The sequence below is a fragment of the Natrix helvetica genome, assembly GCF_964273705.1.
Source record: "Natrix helvetica genome assembly, chromosome: 3".
Lineage (NCBI taxonomy): Eukaryota > Metazoa > Chordata > Lepidosauria > Squamata > Natricidae > Natrix > Natrix helvetica.
The window spans coordinates 62,018,873-62,042,699 of record NC_138549.1 but is presented as its reverse complement, the minus strand read 5'-3'; the positions used below and the strand labels follow the sequence as shown (position 1 = coordinate 62,042,699).

Genomic DNA, 23,827 nt, shown 5'->3' with positions numbered 1-23,827 from the left:
TCCTGGCAGTTATTTTAAATTCTGGTGTAGATCCTAATGTTGTTTTTATTTTCATCAGTATTGTACAGATTTTATGTAATTGGTTTTATGGGTTTTGATGCCTCCTCTGTAAATGTCTATGTAAATGTTTATGTATATGTATATGATATATGGTGTTTTTAACTTTTGATTGTACACTGCCCCGAGTCCCTTCGGGGAGAGGGAGCGGTTTATAAATTTAATAAAATCAAAATGAAATCAAATCAAGTCCCCCGGCAGAGGTGGCCCCTGCATGGAAGTGAGCCACAGTGGCCCCTGCAAGAGCCGCCACGGAGGACGCTCCCACAGGCCCTGGCCTGGCCGAGCTGAGGAAGAGAGGAGGAGGAGGAGGCCACCGCCCCCGACCCAGCTTCCCTCAGAGGTGGCAGTGAGAGGAGGCGGCCGGTGGCCCCTGAGGAGGAGGAAGAGGAGGAGGAGGAGGAGGAGGAGGAGGAGGAGGAGGAGGAGGAGGAAGGAGCCACCCTTGACGACACAGCCGTGAGGCAGCCCCCGCTGGCCACAGCCCCATCCAGAGACACCGTTGCCTCTGCAGTCGCTACCTCACAGGGCACCCAGTGACCGCCCTAGCCCCGCTGAACCTCAGGCTGACACCGCTGCTGCCCCGCCAGAGCCGCCTTGGCGAGGCCGTAGCTGGCTCCCTGTGAGAGGTTGGAGAGTGTGCGCAGCTGGCCGGGCTGAGGAGACACTCTGCCTCCACCTCCTCTGGAGTTCCACTGAGCTGGGCGAGGGGAGGCCAGCTTAAGGGTGGGAGGAGGCAGCCGAGGGATGGGGCAGGCACCATCCCGCCACAGACAGCAAAGGCCTGGCGGGAGGGGAGGAGAGGGGAGGGGGAGGCCGAAAGGCTTTGGCTCCCCTTGGTGGAAATGGCGAAGCTTGTCGGAGGAGAGATGGAAAGGGGAAAGGGTGCAGCTGCAGCCCAGCCACACATACAAAGGGACCATTGGGATGAAGCTGGAGAGAGGCTGAACTGTTCCAAATATACTATACTTAAGAAATGAACGCTATGGTAAATGACACAGCTGAATTCCAAAACAATGTCACACGAAATAATTAAATCAAAATGAAAATAAATCAAAATCTGTGAACATTCAATATAACAATGCATTTGGAAACATTGAAATGGAAGAGTGAAATATTTAGTATAGCGTGTATTGCTTTTACGTCCAGCAGATGGCGCTGGTTTTCAAAAAAGCATGTTTTTGCAAAAAGCATGTTTTTTCCTGTCATGTATATAATATAATTTATGTATATAATATATAATATATACTATCCATATATAAAAACATGCACGTCGTTGAATGCAATGTTGTGTCAAAATTCCAAAGCAATCGGTGAAGAACTTTCGGAGATTTGATATTTTGAACAAACAAACATTACATTTTTATTTATATAGATTAAAGGAGTATGGTGTAATGGGTTACTGTTAAGTGGGAAGGGAAAAGGCTGTATGTTGGCTTAAATCTCTATCTTGTTAATATTAACTTAAGGATGTATTAAGAAACCTAAATTATTATCCCTATTAGTTTGGTTGTTAGCACTTGATTTTATGTTTTACTGAACAGCTTATTTTTATTGTCAGAGTCTGTCAAAATAATGGGGTGAGAGATAGCAATACTCACATTTTTGTAATGTTAACACTTGCAAATGCAGCTAAGCAGCAGTCATTCCTCCGTTAAGTTTGAAAACATTTAAAATGTCTCTATAAAAATAATAGAAATGCAATTAAGTCTACAAGCGTGACAGTATATTTAGTTTGGGAGAATATAATTTATAGCCAATTGAAGAATACTGATAAAAGGTGAGGGTAGAGGTTCATTCTTCGAGCTTGTGGGTTAATTTCCAAACATTTCATTACCAGGCTAGGTAACATCTTCAGCAGAGTTTAAGGGGGTGTCAGTGTTTTTCTGTTTATAAGGGCATCTGTGGTAAGTGCGTCTTATAATGGATCAGGTGTGAATGTGTCAAGTGAGAGTCTTGTAATGAGTCTTGTGATATCTCCGGTGGGAGTCATCAGTGAGAGTCTTTTTATAGGTCTTGTGATGGGAAGGTTATATCAGGTGAAGGTCATTGGGAGGTGAAGTGCTGGTGGAGGTGCTTGCATGGGTTGGTTGAGGGTCGATCCTGTCTCTGCTTAGCTGTGTGGTTGATTTGGGTTCTGAAGGGTTTGTAGGCTGGTTGTAGGTCAATGTGTCTGTTAATGGAATTGCTTGTAGAGTGCCAGCATGAGCATGGTGGGTGGTAGCATGGCCAATGAGTATTGCATTGCTCCAATTGAACTGGTGCTGTTTGGTGTCAGTGTGGGTAAAGGATTTGTGATTATGATGTTTGATTGATGAAAGAATTAGCTTTTTGTCTTAAATGTTGGGCATCATTATCATGTCAGTTAGAAATGTCTGGATTTTTTTTTTGCCTATATGCACTGTCAATCTTTTAAAAATTATTCCTTTTATAAAGATCCTGGAGCACTGGGGAACTGCCAGAGGACTGGAAAAGAGCTGATGTATTTCCCATCTTCAAAAAAGGAAAAAAATAGATCCAGGAAGTAGATACAGACCTATTAGTCTGACTCAATACAAGGGAAGATTCTGGAAAAGATAATCAAGCAACGAATCAGCAAACACTTAGAAGCAAACAAAGTAATAACCAAAAGCCAACATGGATTTGCCAAAAACAGATCATGCCAGACTAATCTTACTGCATTCTTTGACAAAGTGGCAAAATTAGTGGATCAAAGGAATGCTGTCTATATAGTTTACTTGGACTTCAGTAAGGCATTTGATAAAGTAGACCATAACCTACTACTAGATAATATAGAAAAATGTGGGATAGACAGCATCACCACTAGATGGATTCATAACTGGCTGACCAACCGCATTTAACGTATAGTCCTCAATGGAACTGCATCTATATGGAGGGAAGTATGCAGTGGGGTACCCCAAGGCTCTGTTTTAGGCCCAGTACTCTTCAACATCTTCATCAATGATTTGGATGAGGGAATAAATGGGGAACTCATCAAATTTGCAGATGATACCATGCTAGCAACAATAGTCAACACTCCAGAAGATAGGCCTAAGATCTTGACAGACTTGAACATTGGGCGCTATCTAACAAAATGAAATTCAGTTGTGAAAAAAGTAAGGTTCTACGTTTAGGCAAGAAAAACAAAATGCACAGATGCAGTATATGTGGTACCTTGCTTAATAGTAGTAATTGTGAAAGGGATCTTGGAGTCCTAGTGGACAATCATTTAAATATGTGAGCCAGCAGTGTGCTGCAGCTGCCAAAAAAGTTCTAGGCTGCATAAACAGAGGGATAGAATCAAGATCACGTCAAGTGTTAATACCACTTTATAATGCCTTGGTAAGGCCACACTTGGAATAGTGCAGCCAGTTTTCATCGCCACAATGTAAAAAAGATGTTGAGACTTTAGAAAGAGCGCAGAGAACAGCAACAAAGATGATTAGGGGACTGATTAGGGGACTAAAATATATAAAGAACGGTTGCTGAAACTGGGTACATCTTTAGTCTGATGAAAAGAAGGATTAGGGGTGATATGATGGTCGTATTCCAATATCTCAGGGACTGCCACAAAGAAGAGGGAGTCAAGCTATTCTCCAAAGCACCTGATGGTTGGCAAGAAACAATGGGTGGAAACTAACCAAGGAGAGAAGCAACTTAGAACTAAGGAGAAATTTCCTGACAGTTAGAACAATTAATCAGTCCAACACTGGTTGTTTTAAAGAAGAGTTTGGATAACCATTTGTCTGAACTGGTGTAGTATTTCCTGTCTAAGCAGGGGATTGAACTAGGAGACCTCCAAGTTCCCTTCCAACTCTGTTATTCTATTCTATTCTGTTCTGTTCTGTTCTGTTCTGTTCTAGTCTAGTCTAGTCTAGTCTAGTCTATTCATCTACAAATTGACTAACTAGTAAAAGTCAGCATGGACTGTCATCTCATCTACTCTTATGGCTCCTGGATGAAAGACAAATTAAGCTAATTTTCATTCCACCCCCCCCACCCCCCAATGTGGCTAGAATGCTTTGTTTTGAATGTCACTGCATTAATTGGTTTGCGCATGTCACAGTTCTTATCTGCAATGATTTACTGCGCAAGTCGCACATTCTTTCTTAACTTTCACTTCTGATCTTTTGTTTGCCTGCCAAGAGAGGTAGGCACATAGCTCTGCCAAGATGTAATTAATTCAGTTAGCAAGTTTGTATTTTTACTTTCTTTTATATTAAAATGTTTTTTTTTATTAGATCATGCCTCGGGTTTATTTTTGCTTATTCAAGAAGTATACTTTGAGGAGAAGCCACGATCCATCATCATTAATTACAAAGGGTCTAAATTATATCCTTGTCATGGTAGCAGAGGATGGTTGTCTATTTTATGGCTTTCTCCTTGTTTCATTACTTTGAAGATAAGTGTAATAGGCTAATCTAGATAAAAATGATTTATCTCGTGACTGAGGAACGCCTGGCTTAGATCATTTTCTAACACGCTGAAGAAAAAAAAGAAACCAAAAGATTTCTCTTCAAGGCATTCAGATATTTTCACCCTCTCCGATGAAGAGAAGAAAAGTATTTTACAAAGATTTACAACCCTTGATGCAACCAGACCGGGTGAAGAACCTACTGTGGGAGAACGATCTCAACAAGATGGGACTGCTCCAGGAGATGACAATCTACAACTGAGGTCAGTAGAGTATCTTCCTGATTATGCATGCTCCCAAACTCTTAGAGATTTTGAAACACTCGGTGCCAGGCCAAAGCTCTCGCAGCCACAGCAATTTCACTCCCACACACAAGGAGATATGTACAATTCTCTCCGCACCTCTGAGCAAACTATGGAAAGCTTTCGTAATCACACAGAATTCTTTGAAAATGAGTTATTTCAAGCAAAAAGGGCTTATTCCATGCTCAAGTCAGAGAAGAGAGATTCCTATGCTTTTCAAATTTCTGAAAACACCATTTTGCCTTCTTCTCCAAAGCCTAAGACACACCCCCTGGTGGATATTGTGTCAGGCAAATCAGAACAGAAAGATGTGCACACGTCACAATTGCCATGTGATCTTCTTTGTTCTCCAATTACTCATGCCACACAGGCAGAAATATTACAGCAAAATGATGTAACCACAGCACCATCTCCTGGCAGAAATAATTTACTTAAAAGGGCTGATATGCATGTAAGAATTCAGGAACAATTTGAGACACTGCAGCAAACTCTCACACATGTCATTAGATTACTCAGATATTCAGGCTGCAACGTATCAAGTGCCTCCACAGGCCCAATCTTCAGCACCCCCTGGTGGTGCACGTGCCTTCTCAGATGGAACACAACAATACTTAATGCAGCAAAGGCAGATACCTGCTCCCCAAGCAAGCCATGTTAATTTTGCTACCCAAGCACCAGCCCCAGCTAGATTTCAGCAACCACAGGTGCAACAGCAGCAAGCTTTTCAAATGCACATCCCTCAACAAGCATTTTTTGCTCCTCCATTGACTAGTGAGTCGAAACTAAAAATGTCAGGACAGAATTATAAAGCCTGGGTCATTGAGATTTCAATTTTGCTTCGCAGAGAAGGTACCTATTGTATGGTGTTTAATCCTCCTGCCTAGCCATGGACTCCTGCAATAAGAGACTTAGAGACTAAGGCTTGCACAACATTATTAATGTCCATGGAAACTGAACTGCAGGTTATTTTTCTGTCTAATACAACAGCCCAACAAATTTGGGCCCATCTGGAAGATTGCTACAGGCCCATTTCAATTGAATCTTCATGTTTGCTCATGTCTGAGTTCCATGGTTCGAAATTGAAACCTGGTGAATAAATAGGTGGACATTTAACCAAACTGAAAGGAATGAGAAAAGAATTGAGAGAAAGAGGCCATTTTATTGATGATGTTCAAATGATCAGCATTATCATTAACTCATTGAATTATGAATGGAAAGATGCCATTGCAAAGATTAACCATGTGCCTATTGCTCAACGAACAGTCAATAATGTTTGCAGGCTCTTAATTGAAGAGGAAGCTATCAAATTAGCCACACCACATTTGCAACGGCCACCCACATCGAGAGCTCCAGGTAGATGTCCCTTCCGAGGAAGAACCTATGCTCCAAGGATGCCAAGATGCTACATCTGTAACCGAGTGGGACATGACACCCAGGATTTTCCCCAACGAGTTCCAGCTCCCGTCACATACCAGCCCAGAGGAACAGACTCCAGAGGCAGAGGTGGAAGACAAGGTCGTTGTGGTCCAAGGCGTGATCCACAAGCTCCACTCGCCACGTTGGCCTTAACCAACAATCCACAACCTGATCCAGAGTACGACAGACGGCTTTTGTGGACTTTGGATAGTGGAGCAGCATTACATGTTACATTTAGAAAGGAACTTTTCACAGAGCTGCACAAGCTAGAATCTGATCTACGTGAACTTTATTGTAAGGTCATGGGAAAAGGAACTGTTTACATTGAAGAGCTCGATACATTCATCCCTGATGTTTATTACATACCTTCAGCAACCAGTAACTTGCTTAGCTAGAGTCACTTGTCTAGAATGTTAAAGTTCCAGGTTCACCACCTTGAAAAAGCAAGTTACATAGTTAAAAATGGAGATATTGTTGCTGAAACCATGCTAATTGGTGGTGTTTATTACATAAAGCCAAAACCTAAACCGCAAGCACAGGCAAGTATACAAACTCCAAAAAGGGAGGCCCAGAGAGAGATGGTCCAGTGAGAGATCCTGTTGCTACTCCATTTATTTATTTATTTATTATTTATTTCTTAGCACTTATAGACCGCCCCCTCTCCCGAAAGGGACTCGGGGCGGTGTACAGTCCGTATCAAAATACAACAAATTAAAATATAATAAATAGATACATAAATACGTATATGAGAGGAGGATAAAAATATGCAAAACTGTACAGCTAAGTAAATAAATCAGAATATACAAAATTTAAAATCCCAATATCATGAAGATTAAATTTAAAAGAGACAATCTCTCTAAAAACCAGTAAAAAATGTGTATGCCAGGAGGTAGACGTTATAAATTATGCCAGACCAGCCAGTCGGAACAGGTGTGTCTTCAATTTCTGTCGGAAGGAGTGGAGGTCAGTAGTGGTTCTGATGTCGGGGGGGAGGTCATTCCAGAGGGTTGGGCCCATCACAGAGAAGGCCCTACTCCTTGGTGTCGCCCGTTGGCATTGCCTAGTGGACGGCACCAGGAGAAGGCCCTCCCTGTGAGAGCGAATTGGCCGCAGGGATGTGTGTGGGAGGATGCGATCCCGCAGGTAGCTAGGCCCTATGCCATGGAGCACTTTAAAGATGGTAATCAGAACCTTGAAACGCACCCGAAAGACTACAGGCAGCCAGTGCAGCTCGCGCAGGAGAGGTGTTACATGGGAGTACCTAGTACTCCCCATGACTACCCACGCGGCTGCGTTCTGGACTAGCTGCAGTCTTCGGGCGCATCCCAAGGGAAGCCCCATGTAGAGAGCCTCCAAAGGCTCCTAAAGCCAACAAACAGAAAATAAGGAAGCAGGTTGCTGAGAATTAGCCTGAGGTTCCTCATGAAACTGTTAATGTTGAAAATTCAATAACTGGTAAACCTTTGCATTCTAGGTGTATCCACAAGTGGCATAGAGGATTGGGGCATGCCAGTTTCGGTGTTCTTAGGAAAATGCCGGAGTTCGCAAAAGGTTTGGATCTAAAGGGGTGTAGGGTGTTTTTGGATTGTGCAGTTTGCAGGAAAGCTAAATCCAAAGCAGCAGCCATTCCCAAACACACTGCATGCCTGTCAACACGCATTTTTGATTTGGTACACACTGACATAGTGGGTCCTTTTCCACCAACAATTGGTGGTAAAAAGTATTTTCTAACAATTGTTGATAATCATTCTAGATATGGATTTGTATATCCTATGAAAGAGAAATCTGAGACCTTTCAGATATTTAAAGACTTTGCAGCATTTGTTTCTACCCAATACCAAGTTCGCATTGCCAGAATCCAGAGTGACCGTGGTGCCGAATTCATGTCTCAGCATTTCCAGGACTGGATGCATAAGAATGGAATTCTTCATCAGACATCTGCTCCGTACACACCGGCTCATAACAGAGTCGCAGAACAAAGACAAGGGGTCCTACAAACCATGATGAGTTGTCTCCTAGAAGACGCCAATCTCAGTAACATATACTTGGGTGAAGCTATCAAGTATACAAATTACATTGTCAACCGTACTTGGAGTAGTGTAATAAATCAAACTCCTTTCTTCATGATGTATGGCTACAAGCCTGATCTCAAGAACCTCCACATTTTTGGTTCATACACTATGGTGAACATTTCCTTATCTCAAAGAAGAAAAGGAGATCCAGCAGCAAAGAGACTGAGATTTATGGGTATTGATGATAATTCAAAATGGAGCAAATTTATTGACCTTAAACATGTAATTGTGATTTCACAATCTGCTAATTTTGAGGAAGATATTGACTGGTCCAGGATTCATTCCAATGATCCTGGAGTTTATTTTCCTAGAGATGATGTTGCAGACGCCACGCAGCCTGATGACCAAGATTTACAGGCAGGTATTCAATCTACTTCTTCACAACCTGATGTTCCGTCTTTGCGAGCCGCAGATGCTGATGCTAGCGATGAATATGAGGACGAGGATGAATCAGAAGAAGAATGGACTGTTGTTCCAAGACGTTCCAAGAGGGCCACAAAGGGAATATAGCAATATTCTTCGCAATTGACAAAAACACCCTTGCCTTTGATTTGCAATGTTACACTTCCTCCTGATACATTTACACAAATCAAGCAGCTTCCTGATTTAGAGCTACAGAAATGGTATGAAGCAATGCAGGATGAAATGAACAGTTTAAAGAAACCCAATGTATTGCTAGAACCAACACATACTGATTATGCAGAATTATGTTGTTATGCAGATTCTGATTGGGCAAGTGATAGGAAAACATGCAAAAGTACTTCAGGTTACATGATGTTCCTGAATGGATGTCCTGTTTACTGGCAAGTGAGAAAACAGAATTTTGTTTCTTGTTCATCTACTGAAGCTGAATATGCTTGTGTTTCAGATGCATGTAATTCTCTAACATGGTTTGATGCTTTGATCGCAGATATCTGGACACGTCCGATTCGACCAATAATCGGTATATAAACCGATAATGAATTGGTGGTTTATATTTCTGAGTCACATTTCACAGGTTCTAGGTCCAGACACATTGACATCCGTTATCAAAACATAAATCAATTAGTTAAACAAGGTTTTGTTAAATTGCAATATGTATCTACAAATGATCAAATTGCTGATATGTTCAACAAACCGCTTCCAGCAGCTCAACACGAGTATCTGCGGAAGAAGATGTGCCTTAGTTGATGTTATTCACCCAACTAGCAAAAGAAGGGGTGTCACTGGGAGGATGGATCATACTTATTTGTAATGAACTTTCAGCCAATAAATACTAATTCTTTTTAGTAATACTTGTGCCCAGAGAATTGGCAACTAGTTAGCATTTGGCTGCTGACCAGTAATAGCTCTTCAGAGAAACTGAAGAGGAAATAATATTTGATGAACTCATGTTTTTGCTCGCTATGCCTGATTTCAGCCTCCTAAAATGATTGATGTTGTCATGTTAAGATTCCTGATATTTGGTTCCTTTGTCCAGTCTAGTCAATATTGCTATAATCAGAGAATTTGGGTTGGGAGGCAGAGCAGCCATGACACTCCTAGTAGGGCAGAGGCTACCTATTACCTATTCCCACAGGGAAACAAAATCTGTATAAAACCAACTGAAACACAGGAAAACAGAATTTTCTTGTTTTCATAAGCTTAAAGCTACAATGTCATCTGATGAGTGTGTATGCATCTCATTTTGATCTGCACAACAATCTGAAAATTCTCTTACTGAAGGTGATGTTAAGAAGTAAAAGATCTTTATTTATTGGGCCATGATTTATTGTATAAAGACAAATTCGGTGATTTTGCATAAAACATTAAGCCACACTTCATACTACACCAAGTATGATGGCAAATTTCATATAAAAACTAAGCTCCTTGAGCAAGGCCCCACAGAGGAACATCACAGCATTTCATGAAATATATATTTCTGCCTTTAGACATTAATAGACATGTTCCGGATAGGATTTTATATAATTCAAGTATGAAATCCAATTTTGCTCCTTTTTTAAAATTCAAGAATGAATTGCAATTCACAATGCTATCTAATGTTAAAAGGAATCAGAAAAATAGGCATGTTGTTGGGGCACCTTAAAGCTGCACTTGGCATGTTTCCTTCCCTTTCTGAAAAAAATCTTTCTTGCATCCCCCCATTTTCCATATCTCTTCCTCGTTCATAATTTCCCAGAAAGTTGCTCAAACAATCCTCTTTTATGTTTGTGAGCATACAGAACTAAAGTACAATAGATGGTAATCATTAGAAGAATAGAAAGCGTGGTTTTGACATAAGCAATTGTCATTTTTTTGTGTTTTAGGAGGGACATCAGTGCTGATCAAGGAAAAGGAAAAAAGCAGCCAAGATAAGAAGGAGACCAATGGCTGTGAGCAGGGAGAACAGAGTGTGGTTTGAAGAGCTGCTCACAACTCGTGTTTTTGTGGGTTTAATGATCCGCTCCCTCTGGGTGAGGATGGCATCCCTGGCTCCAGTCCACTTTCCTGGCCCTTTCAAACGGAACTGAAAAGGGTTGCAAGGTCCAAAACACATGGCCCAAGCCAGTATGGGATCCCACAATAGCAGTGAGAACAGATCTGGTTTTGATCCCAAGGCTGCAGCAAGCTCGTCCAGGTAATCAATGAAATTGGTTTGGATTGACTGACTGCGGCTGGTGCCAAACCTTTGTGGGTGGGAGAAATAAAGAGACGGTAGTTGAGAAGAGTTACAATTCTGTAATGGAAATACTTATTCTCCTTCCAACAGCAGATTGTCAATTCTACCCTTCCCACTCACCACATATCCTTGGTACGAAGTGAATTAAGATGTTGTGGAATATTATTAAAAATAATGTTGAAATGTCATGTTTTGATTACTTGATTGGACTATTCCTATTTTAAAAAGTGAAAACTCTCAATCCTACATTTTGTATTTTCTTTCTTCCCTGCAGCATTTTGTGTCTGAACAGAAATAGTTGCTAAAGAAAATTCTAGATGATAGAGTTAGAAATAAGAAAACCAAATAATAATGCTACTATCCAGCTCCACTCTGATATTGGGTTTTACATCATTGATATGAAAACATTCTTAATTATTTCATGGTGAGCAAATAAGTATATTTATAATATTTTAATGTTATAAATCCATGCCAAAGCATGTTTCCTGATATTTCTCTCAAGTTAAACTATTTTAAAAAATCATTGCCCACTGATTTATAGCAGAATTTATGAACATATTATCATGTTTAGTCCCTTCACATTTGTTCCCATTTGGGAAGCTTTATAAGATGGAGAAGTGTTTCCAAATAAGAAATATCAATGTTCTTTAGGAATATAACTATCAAGTCCTAATCATGCTAATGCCCAAATGTCAAAATGTGTGTTGTGATGTCACAAGGCAACTTCTGTTTTTCTCTACTTTTACTTTTTACTTCTACTTTTTTTCTACTTTTCACCATGCATGATGATATTGCATTCAAATATATAAAGGACAATGTTTGCACTGTAACCATTATAACACAAGTTTCATTACTTGCTGCCTGTTACCCTCTCTACATATGCCAAAGCCTAGGAGAGTTCTCTTACCACTTAGTCCTCTTCTCATTTCTTTTAATAGTATCAGCCATCATGGCACGCTCTGAAGGCAGAAGGCTTAACCCTAGGGGGAGAAAAAGTTTGAGTCTGAACAAGCCACTTATGCCTCTCAGAAGACACCATAGTCATCTCAGTATAGTTCATTCCAATTTCACATAAGGCATATAGATGTACAAGCTTAATTGGTTTATAACTCACTCTTGCCCTCCAAAAAGATAAAATCCTATTTTCCTTCCCAGTGATATAAAAATCTTGGATGTGGTTGCTATTGTTTTTATAATCATTATCACTGTCATCTACTTTTTCTTATAATTTTGATAACTAATATAGAGATTATATGTCATTCTTTTTAGAGTATGTAAAGTGGGTGACAGTAGCAGATAAAAATTTTAAATATCACTTCCTCTTACCATTTCTTCAATTTTCCCATACTCTATGTATTAATCCCTTTGTCTGTGTTTACTTAAAATGTACTTTTGAATAAAAAATGGAAAAATCATTCACTGCTTCAATGATTTTTTTTTGGGGGGGGAGGAATGAGGATTAAAAGGGCAAGCATACAATATCTTTATATTCTAATGATGAACACATACACAAACCTATACACATACATTGTCCATCAATTTCATGGACAACTAGGAATACAATTTATATAGCTCCACCAGGCATTTTTATTCTTTCCTTTGCTGAAATTTACTATTTTGAAGGATCCTTGATGCTCTCTGAGCTTTGTTGTTTTCTTGCAGAAGTTTCATTACCCAAACTAGGTAATATCATCAGTCTGCAAGAAAACAACTAAGCTCAGAGAGCACCAAAGACCCCTCATTTTAACACTGAGCTACAAATATTCTCCTTTATTGGTTTATTATTTTAGTTTATGTACAACTAACCTGTCAAATTCATTTGCATTGGGTGGTAGTCACCAGTTTAGATGCTTTTAAAAGTGGATTAAATTTGGGATGAATTGGGTTATCAATGGTTTCTAATCCTGAACTTCCTATTTCACAGCCATAAATATTAGGGAGCAACAGTAGAAGAGTCCAATTGATTCTTTGAGTTTCCTAAATGTATCTTTTTGGCCAAGGTAGGAGACCTTATTCCATCCTGATTGGTTGTTCAATTTTTTCTTGAAACCTACAGCAATGGAGCAGCCACAATTCTACAATTCTGGAAGGCAAGCTGTTTCATTGATTAATTGTTCTCACTGTCAGGAAATTAGATTGGATCTCTCTTTAATGAGATACTGTCCATTACTTTTTGTCCTGCCCTCAGGTACGTTGGAGCATAAGTTGATCCCCTATGACAGCCCTTCAAGTACTGGATGACAGCTATCAACCCTAATACTTATGTTTGTTGGGCTATAGTTAAACCCTTAGCTGTTCATCCTGCAGTTTAGGCTCTAGACAAACTTATAATCTTTGCTGCTGTTATTTGCATTCTTTCTGGGTCTCAGCATTTTTTTAATATTGTGGTGACCAAAACTGGACACAGTAACTGTGGCCTTATTATTTAGAGAGTTATTATCATTTTTATGACCTTGATGTTCTCCCTCTGTTGATGCAACCTAGAACTGAGTTGACTATTTTGACAGCTGCAGCACACTGCTGGCTCATTCTGAAGTGGTGATCCACTAGAACTCCTTGATCGTTCTCACAAGTACTACAGTTGAGCCAGATACTGCCTATTCTGTACCTGTGCAGGACCTTACTTTTTTCACTTTGTTGCATCTTGTTGGATAGGGTCCCAAGTCTGTCAAGTTCATTCCAAATCTTGAGTCTTTCTTCCAAAGTATTACCAATTTCCCTCAGCTTAGTGTCATCCACAAATTTGATGAGCTCCCTTTCAATTCTCTCATCTAAGTCATTTATGAAGATGTTGAAGAGAACTGGTCCAAAGAAAGAACCTTTAGATAACCCATTGCATGCTCCCCTTCATGTGGCTGCAATTCCATTGAAGACCACATGCTGAGTACAGAAATTGCTATACCTCAGGATTTTCTAAAAACGACAGTTGGGATTCTTGCAAAAGATACTAGAAGAATCAATCACATCCAATCAATAAGATACTCTGATTTGCTAAAGAAAGAGCATATTGAAGATTACTCGCATAGAAACCACAGAACATTTAATTATATTCTCCAGTACACAAACTCTTGTTTGCAAATGTAAAGTGTCTTAGTGCAAAATTAACTTGGGATTCTTTGAGTCTAAGGATTAAAAAAAAATAGTTCACTCAAATTCAGCCAATCTTCTATCACTAGTACCTTGTTTACTACCGTATCAAGTTTTTTTTCTTTTACCTAATAAGTTTCAGAGCTTGAAAAGGTTTACAAATTGTAGACCTGGAAGATTGTGATACTTTTCTTTCTCTTCATCTTCTTTTACTTTTAAAGATGCACAAAATTGAGAGAAATATAGACTTCTATGTAAAGTAGACAGGCTACAAAGGGAAGCAAAAGCTACCATTTGCTCTAACCAGCTATTCTATATCTTAACCAGAGTTCATGTTAGTGAAGTTGTTTCTAGGGGAAGGATTTAGAAAACAAACGTTTCTTGATTTAAGGAATATATAAAGATAACTTCTGCAACCCCTCAGTATACACTGCTTTATAAAGAAACAGGCCTCTTTCTTATCAACAATCTTTTCTTGCATTATTATTGGCTAAAATCTACTCAGTGCTTATGATTGGAAGGAGCTAATAAGTTTCTTTGTTTATGTATCTTTCATTTTCCTTTCCTTGACTTGATATTTATTTCCAAGATATCAAAATATGGAAAGAATCCCCATCGTACATAACCACCCAAAATCTGGCATATAGTAGCAACGATTATGTTTCAGATTTCAGCCATAAATTCACTAGTCTGTCATTACCAGCTTCCTAGGCTGAAATCTTCTGTAGGATGAGAACCAGAGAAAATTATGAAGCTCACTAAATAATTTAGGATTAGTATCTGAGTTCATTGTCCCAGACTAAATTATGTTTTCTTTTAACCAGGATTTTAGAACAAGCCAAATTTACTAATAAAGATAAAATTCTAGCTGGCTGGCTGGCTGAATGCTGATTTATTTCAATCCTCTTCTGGACTTTAGCTGTTCTCTTTTTTCGTTTTCCTTTATGCTGTTGTTCTAAATAACTTTTGTTTTCAGTATGTAAACTTAGTGTGCTTGTCGATTATGAAGTGTTTTCATTTATTTACATTAATATTGGACTCTCACCACAAGGTTTTTGTTCCTTTTCAATTTCAAAATATTTGGAGTTTGTTTCTTTTAAAAAAAATTTAAATCTTCGATCGAAATCCAAGAAAACACTTTGACAGAAAACACATTTTACATTTCCTTCTGCTTCAGCTTCTTTGTTCTCTGGTCAAGCTTCATAGAGCAACAATGTTTCAGAGGACAGACAAGCAATGGCTGAAATATCAGAAAATACATTTTGGCACCATACAACTTCTAGTTGAAAGCTTTTTTAAAAAGTTTGATGGGATGATAATGGTTGTGGAACATATTCGGAGGCATGTAGCTTTGGAGGAATCTGATTTGAAATCTGTAGATCAAAGAGATATTGATTGTACAAACAGAGAACTGAATTAATTCCATGCATCTCTTTGAACTTCAAATGTGCATTTGTTTACAATACTGGGAGCCTGATATGGAAAAGTGACAAATTGTTTTTTTTATTAGAAAGATAGCAGAGATTAGGGAATGGATTGATTATGCTTAATTGCAAACCACTTTTATCTGAACTTTATTAGGAAGATAGACCAATTGTGGAGATTTAATATATTATATTTAACTCATCAAGAAACAAATGTGGATATTTGATCCAGGATGAATTACTCTTTTGGGATGATTTGGGATAGATAAGATGCCATGGTAAATTTTCAACAAGTTGATTACAATAATAGTTCGTTAACAGAGGGTTTTGAAACTCTAAACTTGTCCTTTTCTGATTATTATTGTTCTTACTGTTAACTGTTTTGTTTGACAAGCAGATTTATTAGTTTTTTTAAAAATTAGGGGGTCTGTTTCACAAAGTGTAGCCTTGTATTAATCAATACTCAACCTAGGGGGGATAGTATGTGTATATGTGATGGTTTTTTTTTCTTTTCCTTTTTAATGCTGTTTTTAATGTCTCGCGTGTTTGGTGTCTTTTGTTTGTTGTTTTTAAATTTCTTTGAGTTTTATATTTTAACATTTTTTGAATAAAATACAAATTGCTAAGAAAAAATGAACTTAAATCTAAATTAAATTATATTTAATAAGTATTAGAGGTAAAAAGGCTGCAACTTTGGTGGACCTTTAAACTGTACTTGTTATCAAAAAGTAAACAGCAAGCCAACATTTCAAACTGTGGTTTATCAACCTCAAATAAATTCTGGTTTGTTTATGTATGTGAATAATATATATTACAGTTGGTCCTTGACTTATGACCATAATTGGGACCAGATTTTCTGTAATCAGTTTTTGTGGTTGTAAGTCGAGATGGGCCTTATTTGCAACAATTTTTATTGAAAACATTGAGTGAATCATGTAGACATTAAGCAAATCATGTGGTCGTTAAACGAATTCAAATTTCATTCAAAATTCAGTTTCTCCAATTGGTGTTTTTTGTCATTTTTTTTGTTGGAAATCAGTAAAAAAGTATTGCAAATGACAGTCACGTGACTGCAACCATTGTTAATGTGAGCCAGTTTTCAATGCCTGAATTGCAATCTCATGACCACAAGGATGGTGCAATGATTCCCTAAGTGTGAGTAGAAGACATAAGTCACTTTTAACAAAGCCATTGTAACTTTGAAGTGTCATTAAACAAATGGTTGTAATTTCAGGACTACCTGTACCTTGAATAAGTATAGTGTTCTTCATTTTCTATCATTATCCTGTATCAAATTTTAGATTTCAAGTTTCTTAACTTAGCATATTATCCCTCTGTACTCTGCAGGTCAGGATGCCCACTGTTGGCATCGCTTTATATAAAATATTCATCCTCTTTATAATCTTACCCTTGAAGACTCTTGTAGCCCAGCGTGCCTGCAGTTCTGAAGTAGGCATAATAGGACCAAGGGGCTGGATGAGACCAATAACAGCCAAGGTTGGCTTCTCCAGATGAGGAGGGAAGACATGTTTATACAGTGGGACACGATTATCCTCTACCTCAAGGACGGATTTGTCCAGGAAAGGGAATGCAACACTGTAGCCTGTTGCAAAGATGACAATGTCTACATTCTCCACCACTGTCCCATCTTCAAATACGGCTGAGGTTTCTGTGAATTGCCTGACAAGTGGTTTCACGTTCACATATCCACACAGGATACGGCTGGGCAGATCATCATTGAACACTGGTTCTTTCATCAAGTACCTAAAACGTATAGAACAATAGATGGAAAACACTGCTAAGAAAAATATATTATCACCAGTTGACTTTTCATAATACTTTGTACAATTCGATTTTGTCATATTCAATGAAGAGAAGAGCATTTCCTAGAAGGGGAAATTATCTTCCCTCAGGAACTCATTCTAGTTTTCTTAAGCCAATCTACACTAACACGCTCCTTTGTTTTGTAACAACTCTCACTCTATACAAAACGGCTTTTCCCACTAACATTTGATGACATCTCCCATTTTTCTTCTAAACTAGTTTTAAACTTAATTTTAAACTGTACAATGTTTAATTGAAAATTAATTAAAAATTTGAAACGAGCCAGTTAGGTCTAGTGGTGAAGGTATCAGGCTAGAAACCAAAAGAGTTATAGTCCTGCCTTAGGCATGAAAGCCAGCTGGGTGACTTTAGGGCAGTCACAACCTCTTAGCCCAATACACTTCATAGAGGAGTTGTTATGGGGAAAATAGGAAGAAGAACTTCAAAACTCTAGAATTTGTTTTGCAACATTTTCTGCCATTTTAATCCTGTAAGTAGAGATGGGAGGGATTTGTTGAAAAAACATTTTTAAAAAGGATATAGTTATGAATAACTCATTATTTATTTTAAATCTGCATCTGTACATACCTGAGAAAGTGCATATGTGATTAATTTTCTTTTTTTTAAAAAAAGAAAGAAACAAAAACCTTGAAAGTGGAAACTAGATACTTGAAGGCTTGATTTCTCACATAAAGCAGCCTGCTTTTCTACACAAATGTAATGTATAAATACACTTGCAATTAAGATGATTGAAAGACTATTAAGTCATTGAAATACTCCACACTAGCTTCTCCTACATACTCTAAGCCAATAAAGACTTGGCTGTTCCCCCAGGCATTTTGGGTTGGGACAGGAAGAGATAGGAGGTATTGAGTGAGCTCAGGATTGGTTTTTATTGTTCTTGTCTCTATTGGAATATTTTCTGCAACTTTAGACATTTGGATTATTTATTTTTGCTATTGGTTTTAATTCCTATATGTCTGTATAATACAGTAAAGAACATGCTGTATTCATTAGAGTCCTCATATTGCATTGCAAAAGCAGCCAGCAAACTGATACTGAAGAAAAGAAAGGATTTCAAGGGTAGATGCTGTTGTTGAATAAATCCCTGTGTCAACTCACAAAGCCTTCCCGACCAACTCTCGAGCTGCCATCGGCAGCGGGATGGGGAATTGAGCCTCGCAGCTGTATCAGGGAGTTTGCACCTCAGTCAAAACAAAGCACATTCCAGCCGACAAATATCAAGGCCATCTCTACGGACATCCACAGTGGCCGGAAGGAGTGACTTTTGCAACCCGTGAAATTGCTTCATTGGGGAATGTGACTGATGATACACCTTGGGGGGGAGGGGGAAACAGGATCAGAGCCAAGGCGTGAATTAAGTGAGGTCAGAGTTGGTTTCACTTAGTACATACCGACATGACACTCCTAATAAATAACTGGATTTCTTTTGAACCTCAGCTTGAGATTCATGTTTTAATTAGGGCATTGGTCAGAACTCTGACACTCTGGAGATCAGCAAGGCAACAAAAGTTATCCATGAAGAGACACAATAAGAAACATGTTTTTACAGATACGTGAGTTTTAAAGTGGGAATTGCATATGGTTTTTCAAAATAGAAATAAATGGAAGCTAATACTGATAGTCAAAGATTATTTAACTTTACTCATAAAAATTTATTTTAAGCAACATACCAATTCAATTTTGCTTGGTTTTGCAGAATGGTACAGGAGGTGAAATTCAGCACAATTCAAAATCTTGACTAGCTTTAAGGTTAAATTACTAATTTTGCAAGTGATTGTTGTAATAACTAGCAATAACTATAAAGACAGTTTCATGACAAATATATAATTATGCATTTCTCCTCATATACCTGTTTTGAGGCACCAAGCCATAGTTTTCATGATTGAACCATTGATTCATCTTCTGTTCTGTCATCCATTTCAAAACAAACCATGGGACAGAATTTCGAATAAAATTAATAAAGCGAGTGTGGTAAATGGTGTCCCAGGGGTAGCCATTGTCATATACTCGACTCATCACCCAGGTGCCTCCCCTGGCACTGAGGACCACCTATATAATCACAAGAGAAGGGTTGAAGGTATCTATTTTGATGCTATCCTTTTCCTGAAACCAACTTTCTTTTCCTTAGCCTACTACAACATTTGAGCATAGGTACATAATGCTCTCATGATCATTTCCCACTCTATAAGTATGAACCTTTCTATAGTACTCTGTTATTTTTAATCGTTTAATTTATAATTAGTGGGGTTATTGTTTTGATTCTCAAAGAAACAGCTTTTTTCAGCATAGACCTCAAACTCATGCTGTAATTACAGGAGGGGTACTATAGATTTTAGCTCTTGTTAGATTGTGATTCTGTGCTTTGCTGGTAGAGGTTTGGAATTTAAATATGTCCCACCTAGTGGGTATTTTCTATGCAAATAAAAGATGAAAATAAAAATACTACAGAACCATGATACCAAGTCAGATAATAGGCCAATGTACATAAAACCTAGCAAATTTAAGGAAGGAAGGATAGAGACTCATTTTTCACCCCATTGATATTTCAGTGTCCAAAGAATATCCAGAGATCTGAGAAAAGGAAATGTTAGTACCCTAAAGCTCAGAAATGAAGAGCACTTAATGTGGCTATAAGATCAATGAATGCTCAGAGATCTTAAACATCCATAGCTCTTTGCAAATATATTTGCCATTAAATTAGCTTGAAATAGATTTCTCAGAAATTGAAATCCTTACAAACTTGTAAAGTTTATCTAGTTTTAATGAAGGTCATAATATTCAACTGTTGTAACAGATTTCAAAATATGTGAGATTTGTGATGCAAGCATCACATATTATTCAAAAAGCAATGTATACAGGGAAAATTCAGGAACAAGATTAGCACTAAATTGGGCTGGACTATCATTCATTTGAATTTGGGAAATTATTTTTGCCTTTTTCTATGGTGTTTGTCCTGGGACATTTAAAACTCACTTGTTTGCATTGTTTTTTCTGTGGTTTATCTGCTTTCTGACACACTGAAATTAGAAGGGGAATTATCCTCCCTTCCTTGGTAATCCGTTTGGATACAGAATAGGTGGGATTATTTTAATATGGCAAATTCTGAGTTTATTCCAGATTATTACATGAATCAAAATGTTTGCACAGTTGAAAAGTGAAACCTCTTGTATCCACTCCAGGTGGTTTTAATGAAGTTAGGAATGAATTTGTTTTGCTTTCTAATAACTAGATTTGGTTTTATGTTTTGGCAAATGGATTTTACAATTCAAGAAATGCGGAGAAGGCCTAGGGAAAAAATTCTTTTTATAAGAAACTGATGATCCAGTATCATATTACTCTTGTTTCAATGATTCATTCTAAACATTTGTTTTTGTAAAAAAATATCCCAAGAGTATGGTATGCAATTTTTATATTTATACCTATATTGTTCTGTATCCCTTTGACTTCCCCTATTCTTGTTCTCTCGTGTGTATGGATGCATGTTCTTTTCAAATTGAGTAATCCACTTTCATGCTTTGGGCCTACTGCAAAATCTTAAGACCACATCTGAAATATTATAACCTCCCCAAACAACCTACTCTCTTATTATACCTTATATTATATATAATATAATTAGTATATTATTATACCTCTCTTATTATACCTACGATACCTTATTTGCTTTCTTGCAGATCTCCACAGCAATGTCAGCAGCTGAATTTCCCATTCCAATGATCACAACAGTCTTCCCTTCAAATCCTTCTGAATCCTTGTAATTTTGGCTGTGGAATGAATTCCCCTTGAATTTTTCAAAACCTGCCGTGAAACAAACCACAACTATAGTACAATAATTTTAGGCTGCAAAAAATTGGTTTTGATGTGCCAGATTCTGATCCCTTCTCCTCTGTGTAGAATTTCAATTCCTTCCCACTTTAAAGAAATCAAAATATGAGCTTGCTATCATATAAAAATAAAGAGTATTATTACATGATTTGCTTTCATCATTTTGTTTGCACAACTGGACATAAAGGATACATTTCAAAATCTGTAACTTTTTGTAACATTTTGTTTGGACTGAGGACAAAACGTTACATCAAGAATGACAGGGATAAACATAGATATCATGAGTGACAAATGCTGCACCTATACAACAAAACATAGAAACAGAAAACTGACAGCATAAAAAGTCCTAGTGGTCCAGCAAGTGGACCTAGTGGCCTTTGAGGTGTTTTATTTCTTTGGTTTTTAAAAATTGTTGTTGTTAAATTTGTGTCAAATGACATATATGTATTTATCCCAGGCATGTTTAAACTCGGTTACTGATGACTGACTCACTACCTCTGCTGGAAATTGATTCCAAGCTTCCACTTCTCTTTCTGTGAAGCAATACTTTCTACCATTACTTTTCAACTTCCCTCCTGTCAGTTTGAAGTTATGCTCCTATGTTCTTGATTTTTGCTTAATGGTGAAAATACTGCCTTCTAGAACCTTACTCACACCCTTAATATTATTAAAGTTTTCAGTAATGTCCTCCCTTTTCCTTCTATGTCCCAAGCTGTACTTATTCACTTCCTTCAATCTCTCCTTATATGTAAAAACTATAATCTATAAAACTATAATCAAATATAAAAAGCTAAGCAAAATAGTGTTTCTGATCATATTTTTCAGGTCTGTAACATTTCCCCTTCCATTTCCAAATGCATCTGTGTGGCAGGCAAGAAGTCAGGTTCTTAGTTATGTACCATTTTCAAGATATAATTAAACATCACCCCGCATTCCAGCATTCCAGCACGATCCATGGCTATTTCATTAGTCTCTATGGCAGAGCTGAATTTATCTCATCCCCAATCGCTGGATGCTGGGGCTAGAATGTGCTATTCCTAAACATTTGCAAAAACATTCAAAGCTTCGATGTTCTGTTAAGCCCAGTCATACCAGGAAAATAATTCAGTGGAGCATATGCTTCTATCTGGTGTCCTGAACAGATCATGACAGCATCAAAGGTGAAGGATTCCTGTTTTCCATCTTTCTCTATAGTCACATTCCATTGGCCAGTGGTAGAGAAATCTTGACATTTTTCTACACGGACAACTGGAGACTAATATAAAAACAGAGAAGGAACACAGTTATTATACACAGTAATTGTTGGCTGCTAAAATAGCTTGTCTCATTTTGTTTTCTTGAATGAAGTTAAAGAACAAGTCTGGAATTTACACAATTTCCATGTTTGATGTGCATTTCTTCAGCCAGGAGAAATGAAAAGGCTGATCGGTTGAAGTTGTATTTACAGATTTTATGTGGAACAAATTAAGGTGAATTCCTCCTGCTTTCTTTTATCTCTCACTGAATGTCACCTGCCATGAGAAATAAATATGATACACCAATCATTCTTCCTGTGGACTAGAGGAAGCAGAGACTTTTGAGTATTACAGCAGTATACATTTTGGGAATGAGGAACACTGTGAAAAAATTACTGAGGCACTAGGGAGCAAACTCACAGTGTCTTTTTAAAAATAACAGTGTCTCCACAAAGGGAGCCTCCTTAAAAACAGAGTCTCCCCACAGTCTCTTGAGAAGTACCACTTGCTAGGAGATTAGCATAAGTTTGGCCTAAGGCTGGCGGCCTCTGCAACAAAAGCTTCACCTCACCTCGCCTGGCCCAGGTTCCTCTGAAAAAATAAAGGTAAGTTGGATGTTGCTTGGCCCTAGAAGTGAGTGTGGTCCCTCAGGTGGCTGGATGGGCAATTGGCTAAGGCCTACAAACTATAACTTTCCTCCCTGCATTGATAGCTCCTTTAGGCTCCGTTGCATGGCTAAAAGGCCAGCTTGCTAGCAGGACTCGGCCTGGGGAAATCCCAAGGGAGAGGGAGCATCAATCTCTCAAGGGTGGGAGAGGCCTGGAGCAGGTGGGCCTGAGTCTGTGCTAGGCCTCCAAGGGTCTGCCCCACCCCTGAGGCATCTAATTCTCCACCTAACAACCTGTACATTCATTTAACGATTCATTGATGAGAGCAGGGATGGGGCATTAGGCTTGACTGTTAGATTCGGGCAACGAGAGAACAGACTCCAGACGATAGTGACAAACAGCTCTTTATTTATTATGTAGTAGTGATCCAGCTTGCTATGGGGTCGTGCAGGTCCCCTTTTATAGGGATCTGGCAGACCTCCCGTCCAATCAGAACAACCCCTTGTTCCCCCCCTAGTGGCGGACCTGAGTGGAGACTACAGCAGTTTATGCAAATATCTAACACCCCTCCCCTCTTAGATGGAGTGTTCCGGTTAGTGACAAAGTCCTGTAAGTATGCCGGTTTCTGCCTTGCTCGGGTGGACCTGCGAAGTTCGGGTTGTGCCGGAGCGGGCGTGAAATCGGAGTGTCCTTTTTGTTCCGTTGCCCTGGCTGGGGATGGTAGGTTCCTCTCGTTGGGAGGGTGCTCCGCTCTATCGTTGGTCTCAGGTTCCACTCCAGGCTCTGCGGTGCCGTAGTCGTCTGTGCTGGGAGATTCGGGTTGTTGCATCGGCTGTCTTTCTGATGGGATGAGTTCTTCATTTGATGATCGTAGGTTGGAGTGCGTTAGGCGACCTCGGAGTTG

General features: G+C 38.6%; 1 protein-coding gene across 2 annotated transcripts in view; it reads right to left on the bottom strand.

The window, feature by feature from the left end:
* Positions 1-9,971: 9,971 nt before the first annotated feature.
* LOC309389647 (dimethylaniline monooxygenase [N-oxide-forming] 2-like) overlaps positions 9,972-23,827 on the bottom strand; it is a 49,573-nt gene continuing 35,717 nt past the window's right edge. For both annotated transcript variants that reach the window (XM_081948240.1, XM_081948239.1), the window contains exons 4-9: positions 22,173-22,335; positions 20,911-21,053; positions 19,108-19,307; positions 16,819-17,174; positions 11,807-11,879; positions 9,972-10,906 (exon numbers count right to left, since the gene is read on the bottom strand). In XM_081948240.1, coding sequence (XP_081804366.1) covers positions 10,555-10,906; positions 11,807-11,879; positions 16,819-17,174; positions 19,108-19,307; positions 20,911-21,053; positions 22,173-22,335 — 1,287 coding nt within the window. In that variant the 3' untranslated portion in view covers positions 9,972-10,554. The remainder of the gene's footprint in view (positions 10,907-11,806; positions 11,880-16,818; positions 17,175-19,107; positions 19,308-20,910; positions 21,054-22,172; positions 22,336-23,827) is intronic.